The 14,420-nt window shown below is 45.7% G+C and overlaps 1 protein-coding gene across 1 annotated transcript in view; it reads right to left on the reverse strand.

Annotated features, from left to right (window-relative positions):
• The window catches only part of LOC144754871 (lymphoid-specific helicase-like), a 558,671-nt gene that overhangs the window by 298,646 nt on the left and 245,605 nt on the right, over positions 1 to 14,420 (reverse strand). The window contains exon 13 of the mRNA XM_078643186.1: positions 1,737 to 1,898. Coding sequence (XP_078499312.1) covers positions 1,737 to 1,898 — 162 coding nt within the window. The remainder of the gene's footprint in view (positions 1 to 1,736; positions 1,899 to 14,420) is intronic.

The raw sequence follows: 14,420 nt of genomic DNA on the forward strand, positions 1-14,420 counted from the left end.
CTTGGCACCCACGTAGCCAACAAAGAGTTGGTCATCCACCTGGAACTGTTTTGTGCGATCCAGATAAAAGAGCGCACATTTTGGGTCCAGACGGTGGAGCTGCTTGTCCTCTTTCGAAGGATGCGGCAAGAAGGTGGACAAAGTGATAGTCTGCCCGAGGTGGAAGGCAGTGACAACCTTGGGCAGGAAGGATGGACGAGTCCTAAGGACAGCTTTGTCCAGATGTATAGAGAGAAAAGGAGGTTTACAAGAAAGTGCTTGGAGCTCACTTGTCTGGCAGATGTGATGGCCACCAGGAACGCAGTTTTGAGAGTAAAGAGCCTTAAAGGACAGTTGTATAGCGGCTCAAAAGGAGCGAACATTAAATAAGTTAAAACCAAGTTCAAGTCCCACTGTGGCAGAACGAAAGGAATAGAAGGAAAGAGGAGTTATGCCTTTCACAAAACGACTTCTAACCAGGGACTTGAAAAGGGAAGGCTGATCTGGAAGCAGAAGGAAGGCAGAGAGGGCCGAAAGATATCGCTTGATAGTACCCAGAGCAGAGCCCTGCTGGGCGCAATAAAGAACAAACAAGAGAACCTGAGAAAGAGGGGCATGAAGGGGGATCCACAGCCTTTGCTGTGCACCATGCAACAAACTTGTTCTACCGGCAGGCGTACACAGTCTTAGTGGAGGGACGCCTGGCTGCCAAGATTACATCACAGACTTCAGGAGGCAGGTGGAAAGACGTCCACTGCCTCCTGAAGATAGGTCATCTACGTGATTGTTTATCACCATTGTAGCCCATTATAGTGATGCACACTGCTTTATTATGGTGCCTTGGAAATGATTTAAGCATGGGGAGAGGGGTTGGCCTAACGGCTAAGGCGCTCGACCTCGGAAACTTGGTTCGAGTCTCGGTAACGACGCCAAAAAACCCCTGTGATTCTGGGCAAATCACTTAATCTCCCCGTGCCTACAAAATGAAAGTGTGTCCTCATGTAACGTAACTGGTGCTATGTAAAGCGCTCTGATAACTGATTCGGTTCAAGTTCGCGCTATATAAAACTCTCAAAAAAAAAAAAAAAAAGAATCGATGAAAGATCCAATACTGGAGAATGGAGGATTACCAGCCTGACTACAGGTAATGTTCAAGCATCCATGACAATCCAAAGCTAACAGGTTGGTTTTCAGTCCGAAAACAAAACAGTCCAGTCTTCAAAATAAGTTAGTGAATGCAATGGTAGGTTTGCAGCAAAATGATCAGTCAGCATGAAAAAGGTAGAGTCCAGTTCTCAGTCACCCTCAACACAGTACCAGGAAAAAAGTGAAGCAGCAGTCAGTGTTCGACATGGAGTGATGGAGCTGTTGGCAAGCTGTAAAGTGCTAGCTAGAATAGTTATATGCAGCTGCGGCTTCTGTAGCTCCAGGATTTCCCCAGCTTTTTTCCTTTTATATTAAATGGTAAGGGGGGGGCCTCCAGAAAAAGCAACTTCAAGCAATTTTTCAAAATAGAACAAATGAAATTTGGCAAAGGTAGCCTTCAGATAGCTTGTACTAAATGTGTGCATTTCAAACGGACACTTGTAACAACCTAATTATAAGGTGCTTTGGAATCCTGCAGATATGTGCTACAATCCAAATTCTTATGAACATCCATTTAGATCAGATTCAGATGCTACAGTGAATAACTGAGAAACCACATGTAAAACTACCTATACAGTAACAAAAGTTCAATATATTACTACAGTACAGACCTTATCAATTCCAAGCATTTTTACAATAGTCTTATTGAGTATTGCAGTGTAGAAGGTTTCCTGTTTCTTAGTCAAAGGTGCATAAACTATCACTTCACGCTTTGGCGGAACCTCAAGGGTAACATCAGATTTTAATCTTCTCAGCAGGAAAGGAGTCAAGATCTAAAAAAAAAATAAAATAAGCCATTGACAAAAGTGTAAACTCATTAGTTAAAATCTATTAGATCATTTAATGAAGCTACGTTCTCAAATTAAGTCAAAAATCATCCAAGCATTTTTTAAGAGAAGGTTAGTTTCCTATAAATTGTGATCACGCATTTGAGTTGCCATTCACTCACTCTGAATTATTCCCAGTAGGAAGACTGGGAATTCGACACAGCCAGACACCAACTAATTTACTCCTTTAACCCCTTCACAGATGGGCCTTAACCCCCTCTCCGTGCTAAACCTTTTTTGGCTATTTGGGCTAGTACGCTCCCAGGCCCCTGTAACTTTTTGTACACAAGGCATCCACACCAATTTTGCATCCTTTTCTTCCAATATCCTGAGGATTCTAAAGCTACCCAGGGTTTGTGGATTCCCCTGGAGGGAACCAGCAAATTAGCCAAAACACAGCAATTTTTATTTATTTTCAATGAAGAAAAAGTGCTGCCGAAGAAAGCGTCTGGTTTCTTCCCTGCAAAAAATACCAACAAAGGGTTTGTGGTGCTAAAATCATCATCATCTGCCCAGCGTTCAGGAACAGGCAGACTTGACAGAAAACCAAAGTGCTGTACACAGTTTTGGCATTTTACTGAGACATAGCCTATTTTACCTATTTGTTGCTTTCAACCACCAGTAAGTGGTAGAAATGGGCGTGAAAGCAATAATGGATCCCGGAAAACTATCCATTTCTGAAAAGTAGACAATTCTGAATTTAGCAAGGGGGTCAATTGTATGGATCCTTCACGGTTTTCCTATAAAAACTAACAGCTGAATTAAAAAAAATATTGAAATTGAATTGAAACAGCCATATATGCCAACGTTTTCACCTGTAATGACTTAAGCATGGCAGTTTGTTTAAAGCAATATACAGTCACTTCCACTGGACACTACTGGTTGCAGGGCTAATTAAGATATGTAGGTTCACAAAGAATAAGGTATCCAGAGCCCATAACGGACCTGAGTCTTGCAATGGTTTTTCATTGTGAACAGGGTATATAGCATTTGGTAAAATATAAAGAGTGAAAAATAGGTATCAAGGAGACCTATAGATTTCCGAAATGAGAACAAAATCTAGAGTTCAGAAGCAGTGGATATTTGCACATCTCCGAAATTGTGAGTACCCATACTAGCATGTGAATTAGAGGACATATTCCAAAATTACTTTTTTTTACACCGTCTTACATTTGGAAGGTAGAAATGCAGAGAAAGTCAATTGGTAACTCCCACTGTGGATGTATTTCAGATATCTATACAGCTAGCGTGAAAGGATATAGATAGTGGACTCTTCACGGAACGAGGGATGGTTTTAAGTCAACATTAAATGTGTGTGGGTGTACTTGTAAAAGCGCACTGCGACTCCATGGAGTATCCTGGCGCTGAAGACCGCTGGGGAACCCGTCCTGGTTTTCCCTGTGAGATGGTCCCTTTCTGGGTATCTCCAAGGTGAAACCAGGCATCCCCGGCGTCTGTGGGGGGCCGTTGTAGAGATGAGGCAAGCTTAATGCCCAGAGTTGCCGAGTGTGTTCCCTGGTTAGAGTAGGCACCGAGGCGAGAATTATCGAGTCCGTTTTGACCCTGGTCCACAACCCTGCCGCGTCGGGAATTGAACCCTGGTCCCGGGCCGTTCTCTGCTTACGGGTCTGCCGCCTCTAACCAGTGAGCCACACCACTCCAGTGTTGGTGCTTTGTAATAACAGGTAACTTGTTTCTTATTAAGCACTGCATATTTCATACATTCGCATGCTTCAACCATAATAGCAAGATTTATACTGCATTCAAACTAAATTTGTAGTATAAATTGCCATCATAAAATGGGGGACAAAGTGAGAGGAGACGTGCTTTAATGGAACAGAGGACACAAAACTGCCTTAACAGAAACAAGGCGGTCTGTATCCAAGCAGCAATATTTTGTAAATGTAACTGTTCTTCCTTTCCATTCCGCAGCTCCTACTCCATTTGTAGAGCAAACCGACCCTGTAGAATGTAGGGGACAAAACAAGGAAGAGCCAAACCGACGGTCCACAAGACCTGGCAAATTCAATGTAGAATTGTTTCTGTGCACATCAGGGAGAGCAATGCTCTCTGTACACCTTTTGCGTAACTGTTCACTACAGTAAAAGTCCACTTGGACTTAAATCTAGTTTTAGTGCGCAATACTACGCAGTTTGCGAAGGCGCAGGAAGAGAGGTTTGATGGTAAAAGCATGAATTTCCAACTCTTTTAGCCAAGAGCACAGCAGTCTTCGACGAAAACTTGAATGCCTGCCTTGAATATAGGTTTGAGCAGTTACCTCGTAAGCTGGCCAAGGATAGTATACCATCAAGGAACTGGCGCCCACATGAGCAAAACATATTGAGCAGCCCTTTCAGAAACTCCTTAAAGATCCTTGATAGAAAAGGAGGGTCATTATGGAGAATGTTCCTGTTTATCGTGGGCTGAGGGACAAGCAGGTCTAAGCTTGCTCCCTGAAGCATTGAAGGGGCCCCCATTAAGTGTAGATCAGTGAACCAATGCAAGTGAGATCAGGATGGGAGTTGGCAGGGCTCTCTTGCATTTGTTCAGAATTCTGAAAATTAGGGTGGGCAGGTGAGGGAAGGTGGTAGAGTTCTACTCCTGACTAGCATAGTAAAAATGCAGCCTGCTGACCTCCAGGGCAACAGCCTGCCAGCAAAGTTACAGTATTTTGTGTTCTGCAGCATCAAAACAGGACTAAAGAGACATGACCCTACATCCAAAAAAGCATGGCTGCCAAATGTGGATTCAAGTCACACTTGAAACTTTTCTGCTGAGGTCACTGCCCAGGTTTCGATGGATTTTATGAGATGTTCTGCTCCTAGTTACAATCCCTGGTGAGCACCCAAGAGAAGCACTTCCTTTGTGGACAGTCTGACAGAACCTTAGGTACAAACTTAGGATTTGTTTGTAGGACAACCCTGTCTTGTTTGAACTGAAGAAAATGGTCCTGAATTGAGAATGCCTGGAGCTCACTCACTCGTCTCGCTGAGGTAAGGGCCAGGAGAAGCGCAGTTTTCCAGGAAAGATACTCAAGATCAGCTCTGTGTATTGGCTCAAAAGGGTGTTTCATGATTTGAGCAAGAACTGTGTTGAGTTGCCAAGTGGGAGGTAAAGTTTTTACAGGAGGAAAAGTCCTGAACAGGCCTTTAAGAAACTGCTTGATCAACCTGTTAGACCAAAGAGAAGGGCCAGCAGATCTTCTGAAACGGGATATTGCGGCCAAGTGAACTTTAATGGACGCGTGAGCAAGACCCGAGTTTGACGGATGAAGGAGGTAAGGCAATATTTGTACTGGAGAAGATGAAAACTGGTGTATCTTCCGTGACTTGCACCAGATGCAGAACCTTTTCCATTTCAAGGAGTATGTTTTGTTAGTACTGTCCGCTCGAGCCAGAGCCAGAACTGTTCTACAATCCGGCGGAATGACTGGCTCCTGAGTTCAGAGAATTCCAGGACCTAAGCGGATAATTTGAGAGATTCCGGATTCGGATGCTGGACTTGCTGGTTGTTCATTGTGGGAAGAGCAGGGAGCGGTTTCAAGTGGATCGGCGGTTCCAGGGAGAGATGGTGAAGCTCTGTGAACCAATGCTGGCGTGGCCAAGCTGGGCTATGAGAATGAGTGTGCAAGGCTCCGCTTTCAATTTCCTGAGAACCCTGGGAATCAGGGGAAACAATGGAAAAGCGGATGCAAAGACGTTGCACCACGCGATCGAAAATGCATTCCCTAGAGATTCCTTCTGGGGACGCCAGCTTGCGAAGTGTTGGCATTTGGTGTTCTGCCTTGTAGCGAACAGGTTGAGGAGAGGAGTGCCCCATTAAAAGAATATGCAGTTGAGAGTCCGCGGATTCAATTCCCATTCGTGACACGTCCCCTGTTGTCTACTCAGAGAATCTGACAGAACATTGTCCGTTCCTGGGATGTACTCTGCCCGAAGGGAAATGTTGTGAAGGAGCAACCATGTGAGAGAGTGCCAGAGAGCAAGTTCACCCTTGCTTGTTTAGATAGTGCATCGTCGTGGTATTGTCCGTACGCACGAGCACTAGAGTTCCTGATTCTTGAGGGGAACGCCAAAAGAGCGAGATACAGCCCGTGTTCGAGGAGATTGATGTGGAGTTGTCTTTCGGACTGGGACCATTTTCCACGGACCTGTAGTTCTTGGATGAAAGCTCCCCAACCTTCCAGTGGACACATCTGTTGTGATGATATGCGGCGAAGCTGAAGCAAGAAAGGCAAGCTTTGAGAAAGGTTCTGAGGGCACATCCACCACCTTAGAGCCTTGATCACTGGAGGTGTCACTCGGATGAACCTGTACATTGGACCCATTGAGCCTAGAGCGCCTCCTGAAGAGGGCACATGTGAAGACGACAGTGTGGAACTAGCAGAATGCATGAAGACATCATCCCGAGCAGGGATTTGAAGAGGAACACTGTTAAAGACTTTGAAAGAAGCCTGTCTTTGCGCTCTTGTGACTGAATCTTGTGAACAATCTCCTGAGGAGAAACACTTGGTGGCAGAGCCTTGGAATGTCCCTCTGAAGACTTGTGTCTTCTTCTGAGGTGGCTGCGACGAAGAGCGGGAAAAGCCACCCTTGGTCTTTTCTGAGAGGACTTGGAGGATATTGAAGAACCCTCACTCTCCTCAGAAGACTCTAGTTGGTCTTTGTGCCTTGTGGTTCTGAAATTCTGGACCCTACTGTTATCACGATATCGAGATCAAATACCCGTGCCACAAAATATCAATATCCCATGACGAATTTGGTATCAACAGACCGGTAATGATTAGGACATTCCTATGCATTTGCGTCATGATCGAGGAATGCCAACGCCCCTAAATCGTAGTTTCCGTTCCGACCCCTCAGACTCCATTTTGTAAACGGCATCCATCTTGTGTCTTGCCCTCATGATAAGTCAATTGAGTAAGGTCGAGCTTGATCAAAAAGGACACGTCCACCTCTCCCTGACTTCCCCCTGACCTGTCTCAACTGACTCCCTTGCCTCCGGCCAAACCTGTTGGGCAGCTCCTCGCCCAGTGGCCGAATACGATAGCATCAATGCATAACATACCACAAACCATTCACCGCGTACAGATCATGTTTTCTACACACACACACCTGTCCACGCACCCTGTTTATGGCCAGTTTTATGACTAGGAGGTGCCCTTCTTTATTGGGGTTTCGTCGATATCTGATGGGAGTTCCGGGCCTGACCGGGTAATCTATCACGAACTGGACGTCTAAAATATGGGCTTGCCTACATGACTTTGCTCTTTGTATTATTGTAGAAATATGTGTACAGCCATATCATAAACTCAAGAATTCTTGATTGCAGCTATTATTCCTGTATATAAGGAGAAGGCTTGTTCTGTAAAAACGAACAGTCTCCTGAGAACACACGATCCGCGTTTGTCGTGCTTCTAGGACACATGTTACTTGGTAGCTGCCAATAAAACTTGATCTCTGACTGCGACTAGAAGACTCCGTGTTTCTGTGGTCCCGAACAAGGGAGAACTCCGAGGTCTTCGGGTGTTATCCCCTGGCACCACCGGGTTCTTAAAAACCCGGCACCTCAGTTGGCGCCCAACTCGGGGCGGTATCAAGCGGCGACGGTCCAAGCCAGATGTTCGTGAGGAGCTTCGTGTGAAAATTCCAGAGGACGGCCAGCCACTTCAGCGACCCCTGTATGTCGACGTGGTTCCGAAGGTCTTTGCTGCGAGGTTCCCCGCGTCCCGACGGCTACGAAGGACTGCTGCCCTGACTATCGCCTTATTTTGGACCCAGTGATCCTTGGTAGAGCGAAACGATAGACGAGTCTTCTAGCGACGTCACTGATCTTCAAATACTTCAGTTAAGTATAAGTGGAGCGTCTCCCAGTCCTTAGTTTGATCCTTAGTTTTTGGTATCCTTGAGATACGCTTTGATTTGGTACTTGCAAGCCCCAAAGCCGAAGGACTCGTGTTTTTACGAGAAATATCGTAACAGATAATCCTTTGAAGTTTGAAGCTAGACTAGTGAGCGAAGATGCCTGGTTTTAGCAGACTTGGAAACTTGTTTTGTCTTGGTTGTAGTAAGGACTCCCGATTAGAGGATTCTTGTCCGGTTCCTCCGATTGGAACTCCAACGTATGAGCTCTATGTGAAGCATGGCGTAGGTCCCATCACATATAATGAAGTGTGGATAAAATACACCCGCAAGGATGGTGTTGTAAAATGGCCCCAATATGGTAGTTTTGACAACCTAGAGGTCAAATTGTTCAAGAAAAAAGCCCGGCCGGCGATGTTTGACTCTTTTCGCTTATGGCGCAAAGAAGCCAAACAGAAAGAAATAAAATTAGCAAAAAGGAATAAAAGAGGTATGTCAATGGTGCAAGCTGCCGTTGCATACAGGGATAACGAGGAAGAGCAGGAAAGCGAACAAATACTTGGGAGCAAGAAACTAGCAGTAGATAAATGTTACCCGATGTTACCAAATAAGGGACAAGGTCAAGAGGAAAGATCCGAGAAAGATCCGTTAATGTCCCAATTATTGAACTCGCCACCGCCGTATGCGTTAGACGCTACCGCACCACCGAAGCATTTTACTATACCGCGCCCCGGCGCACGTAACCCAGCTCTTGCACGAACGCCAGCTCCTCTTCAGCTGGTTTCTACTTCTCCGGCGCAGCCTTCTCAATGGCCGCCATCTTTGCTACATACTCCATCTACTTCTACCACTTTGCCTACAGCTCCAACTGTTCCCTATGATACTACGTCTGCCACTGTTTCAACTTCCTCTGCTATGGCCTCGATTTCTTCTTTGCCTCAGCCTGTCTTTTCCGATGCACTTGCACCTCCGCAAGGTTCTCCTTCTATTAGACAAAGAGTGACAGGTACCGTCACTGGTCTACTTTCACCTTTCTTCGGGTCGCCTAAAACGACCCCTAAAACAGAAGATAGACAGTTACGTAGTCAACTGCCTGATTACGAGGAAAGAAAAGTGCTGAATGAACTAGCACGCCAATGGATTGCGGATACTGTTAGATATGATGTTCAGTCTGTTATGGAAGTTTTCCGTCAATGGAATGCACCCACTCAGAGATACGTATTCGAAGAGATGTGTGTATATATGTGCGAAGATTTGGAGACGAATGATCCCAAATACACAATAGACGAACTATGGCGTACGCGTTTTAAGTTCCATGAAGGTATGATTATAGGTGCAGATGTTGAGAAAGCGATAGAGTTGTTGTTCTCTTATAGGAGTAAGGGAAACGTCTCTAGATCATTGCACGAAGACGACGTATCAGGTAGGAAAAGAGCGAGACAGTACCCCATGAGAGAGGTTCCTCCGGTTTGGAGGGAAGGCGATGCAAATGTAGTACCGCCAATTCTGCCACATTTCCAGCGTGTATGGGTACATGTCCCCTGGAAAAGATCAGAAGTTTTAGCGCTCAAGCAGACACTACCTGATCCCCGTAAAAACCCGACTGGGTATTATAAGGAGTTATCGCAAACTGCAAGCTCATGTATAATGAATTTAGCGGATGTAGACATGTTGTTTGGGAATGTTGTTCCACATCCTTTATGGAGTAAAATTCGTCATACGGACCATGACCAAGAACTAGGTGATTCATGGGCTAATATTACCGCTATAGATGCTAGACAAATTGTTGGTTCTAAACCTGAGCCGTTAATAGCCGAACTTCCCGGTAGGATTATAGCGTACATGAAAACAAGAATGCCTGAAGTACGCGTAAACTGGGACAAGCTATCTGCGTGCAAGCAGAAGAAAGATGAGAATGTGTGTGACTTTTTCACGAGATTTGAGGAGACTTTCACCGATCATAGTGGTCAAGATATGGCTACCGAGGGTAGTCAAAGATTGTTTGTAGACAAATTCGTACATAATTTGCTTCCTGAACTGTGTACTAAACTAAAAGATTCAGAGAGTGCTTGGGCTGTCTCTACGTCAGCGCAGATTTTAGCTGCAGCCCAGTACTATGAAAATAGGCGCAAAGACGAGCTAGATAAGGTAGACAAAAAGACTAAAGATTTGAAAACTAAGGTTCCTCTCCAGCAGGCCTATCCGCCTCGTATGGCTAGTCAGCCCAATTATCAACCACAACAGCAGTATTCGAGAAACGCGCAAGGAAACGAGTTTTCCCATCAGCGTCTTCCGTATGGCCCGAATCAATGTGCGTATTGCAAGGAAGAGGGTAATTTTAAAAGTAATTGTCCGGCTCTTGCGCGACGTTTAAACGGTGTTTCAGGTGTAAGGGGAAGAGGTGTTCAACATGCCCCTAGAGGTAGGGGCCGTGGAAATTTCTCCCAGAACACAGCTTCTTTTCCGCCTCAGAATTCCATGAACAGCTTTGACCAACAGACTAATGCATCGTCTAGGTCAGCTCAGTAATATGCTGACGACTATTACACCGAACACGAAAATGAGGGTAATGATTGCTAGGACAGCCATGGACAAAGAGAGGGAGTCGTTTCAGTTCCAGTAGATCAGAATGGACCTTATGTCGAGGTAATTACCTCAGGAGTGTCAGAGCCATTTCTGCTGGATACTGGTGCTACAAAACGTTCTATTATGCACTCAAAACCGCACCTTTGTCTGGCGAAATGAATGTCTCAGTAGGTTTCTCTGGCGCCCCTGTTAGAAACCCGATCTCTAGTCCCATGTCCCTTTCTGTTGGCCCATGCGAATTAGAAGCACCCCTCATTTTGACAACAGGTTGCGGTGAAAATTTGTTAGGTTTGGATTTACTAAAGAGGTTATATGCGACTTTGTACTGTTCTCCCTTGGGAGTACAGCTTACTTTAGGTAAGAAAGTCGTTTCTCCAATGTATGTGTCAAAAGAAAATATTGCAACTGAATTGTCGTGTCTTCCTGATATACTTTGGGCTAATGGTTCTAATGATGTAGGTCGTTTGGAGATAGCACCGTATGTCATAACATTGAAAGCCAACGTTAGGTTGCCACGTATTCCCCAATACAAAATATCCAGCGAATGCGAAAAAGCGTTGTTGACGATTGTTTATGATCTGATTGACAAAGATGTCATCGAAGAAACAACAGGAAATGTTTTAACAGTCCAGTTTTACCAGTCTTAAAGCGTACTGATCCTTCACAGCCCCCTGTGTACAGGTTTGTGATTGACCTCAGAGAAGTGAACAAGGTAGTTATCCCACAGTTTCCAGTTGTCCCCGACATTACTGCTTCATTGACAATGGTTCCAGCTTCAGCAGCTTGGTTCTCGGTGATTGACCTGAAGAACGCTTTCTTCAGCATCCCGATTGCTGAGGAGAGTAGAGATATTTTTGGATTCAATTTAGGAGGACGAAGCTTCCGCTTCAAGTGCGCTCCTCAAGGCTACTGCGAAAGCCCATCAATATTCAGTCAGGCCCTGAAAACACAACTGGACACTATTGTTCTGCCAGATGGGTCAACTCTGATTCAGAATGTGGACGATCTGCTGATCGCTGCAGACACTGAAGAAATTTGCAAACAAGCCACGTTGTCATTATTGCGTCACTTATGTGACATGAAGCACAAAGTCTCTTTCCAAACTACAATTTTGTCGACAAGTAACCTACCTAGGTCACATCTTATCGAAGGAGGGAAGGAGACTGACACCAGAAAGAATACAGGCAATTGCAGAACTGAGTGCCCCAAGGACACAGAGAGAGGTTCGAGCCTTCTTGGGCATTACATCGTACTGTAGACAATGGATACCGAATTTCTCACTACTAGCTAAACCCTTACTGGCACTACTCTGTAAAGATACGCCCAATCCTATGCCCTGGTCTGAAGATTGTCAGACGAGTTTCCACGAGTTGCGTGATGCATTGTGTTCGGCTCCGGTGTTGGGAAACCCCAACTACAGTAAGCCTTTTACATTATACGTCCATGAGAAGGAAGGTTGTGCATTATCAGTCCTAACAACACTTTGGGGACAAGCAGCGCCCATGCGCGTATTTTTCGGCAACTCTAGACCCTGTGGCTAAAGCCCTACCAAGTTGTCTGAGGGCTACCGCCGCAGCAGCTGTCTGCATTCGACAGTCCGCTGGATTAGTCATGAATAATACTCTGATCGTTATGGTCCCGCATGCAGTAGACATTTTGCTAAACAGGACGAAGACACAACATCTCACTAGCGCTCGACTATCCAGTTACGAACTTACACTGTTAGCAAGTCACATCCACATAAAGAGGTGTGGTACACTCAACCCCGCTACGCTACTACCCATCCCGACAGAAACAGACGAGATTGATAAACATGACTGCTGCTTTAGGACAGAAGAAGAGACAAAAGGGAGAGTAGACTTGCAGGACACTCCCCTTCCTGAATGCAATGATACTTTATGGGTTGATGGTTCATGTTTCAAGTTGCCAAATGGTGATACGACTGCAGCCTATGCCGTAACAACATTACACACCATTATAGAGACCGCGCGCATTTCCCACAATTCTGCACAAGCTGCAGAGCTAATTGCACTTACAAGAGCATGTGTGTTGGCGAAAGGAAAGCGAGTGAATGTGTACAATGACAGCCAATACGCCTTTGGTGTGGCTCACAGTTTTGGGAGATTGTGGCGTGAACGTGGGTTCCTTACGTCACATGGTGCAAAGATACAGCATGGTCAGCTAGTTAATGAGCTCCTCGAGTCACTGACCTTGCCACTACAAGTTGCCATCGTGAAATGCAGTGCACACAAAAAGATTCAAGACGATGTTGGCCGCGGGAATGCATTTGCAGACTAGGTTGCGAAAGAGACTGCAAGGAACACAATGAGTCGGATGTATGTTGTAGGTCCCGCTAGATGGATTACTGATGTGGGAATGTGTGAGGACACCATCGAAAGCGTGAAATCTATACAAGCCGAAGCAACTGAGAAAGAGGTGAATGAATGGAGAGAAAGTAAAGGTAGATTAGATGCGAATGGTTGTTGGGTCGAATTGTCAGAACACCAGCGATGGCTATTACCTAACGCCTATGTACTTGCAGTAGTAACGATGGCTCATGGATTTGCGCACATCAGTTCGAAAGGAATATGTAAGCTATTGGCCCCAGTATGGCAGAATAGTAATATCCCAAAATATGCAGAGAACGTGGTCAGAAAATGTATGGTATGTTTGAAGCATAATCCCGGTAAGGGAACCCCAACTCCAGCTGGTCATTTTGCGCCTCCAACGTATCCGTTCGAGGTTTTGCAGCTCGATTTCATCCACATGGAGAGGTGCAACAATCTGAAGTATGTGCTTGTTGTTGTTTGCGCTTTTTCAAGGTGGGTGGAAGCGTACCCCCTTAAGGACAATACCGCCTCGTCAACTGCCAAAGCCCTTGTCAAAGAGTTCTTCCCTAGATTTGGTATGCCTAGAATTGTCTGGAGTGATAATGGAAGTGAATTCGTAGGACGCGTGATGAAGAGAGTGTGTGAGTGTCTAGGCATACACCAAAAGTTCCACGCTGCAAATCACCCCCAATCAGCTGGATTAGTAGAATGCTACAATGGCACGTTAAAACTCAAATTAGCCAAGATCCAAGCCTGTACAGGTCTTAAATGGCCTGACGCCTTGCCTCTAGCACTCTGGTCAACCAGAATGACCGTCCATTCCAGATTAGGACTTAGCCCCCATGAGATAGTGTTTGGCCGCCCAGCCAACGTCTGGGGCGTGCCAAGGCCAAAGAAACTCAGCGAAATGGAACACCCGTACTGCTTGACTATTTGTGCGAATTGACAACTAAATTGCGTGTTTTACACCAACAGGTTCACAGTTCCTCTCCGCCAGCCTCTGACTATCCAGGTCACTCCATCGAACCCGGCACATGGGTCTTGGTGCGGAATTTCCAGCGCACAAACAACGGACAGCCGAGGTGGACCGGACCATACCTGGTACTTCTTTCCACGAGATCAGCTGTTCGGGTGGAAGGCAAAAAGAACTGGGTGCACGGGACCCATTGTAAACGGGTCCCTCTACCCCTCCCATACGACCGGTGGGTCAATGAAGGACTTGCCGACTGAGACAGAATCCATACCTCGCTTCATCCCTTTCAGCGATGCACGTTTAAAAGAAACTGGTACCGAAAAGGAGAGTGATCATATTTTACAAGGACTTGTGCCACCGTCAATGCAGTTGGACACTACCGAACCTGAGACATTGTTTGAAGACCACACCGTACCTGGGAAACGACGATACAATCTACGGTCTAGACAAAGAGACTAATAAAAAGCAAATTAATATTTCCCTTCCCCTAAGAACTATTTTTGATTTTTCAGCTCTCTCGCCCAGGGAACTTGCTCATTTTTGATTTTCGAACCGCCATCCGGTTCTGCTGCTAGGGTCGCGGTTGAAGTCTGGGGAGTGCAACTGGGGACGTTTAGGTCAACGGTTCTGGTTGGTCCAAGGGAGTTACCCCGGACTGAACAGAGCGCACTCCCTGGCAGAATCAATCTACCACCGCGGGCAGCAACTAGAGGATGGA

The sequence above is a fragment of the Lissotriton helveticus genome, chromosome 5_1 (assembly GCF_964261635.1).
Source record: "Lissotriton helveticus chromosome 5_1, aLisHel1.1, whole genome shotgun sequence".
Lineage (NCBI taxonomy): Eukaryota > Metazoa > Chordata > Amphibia > Caudata > Salamandridae > Lissotriton > Lissotriton helveticus.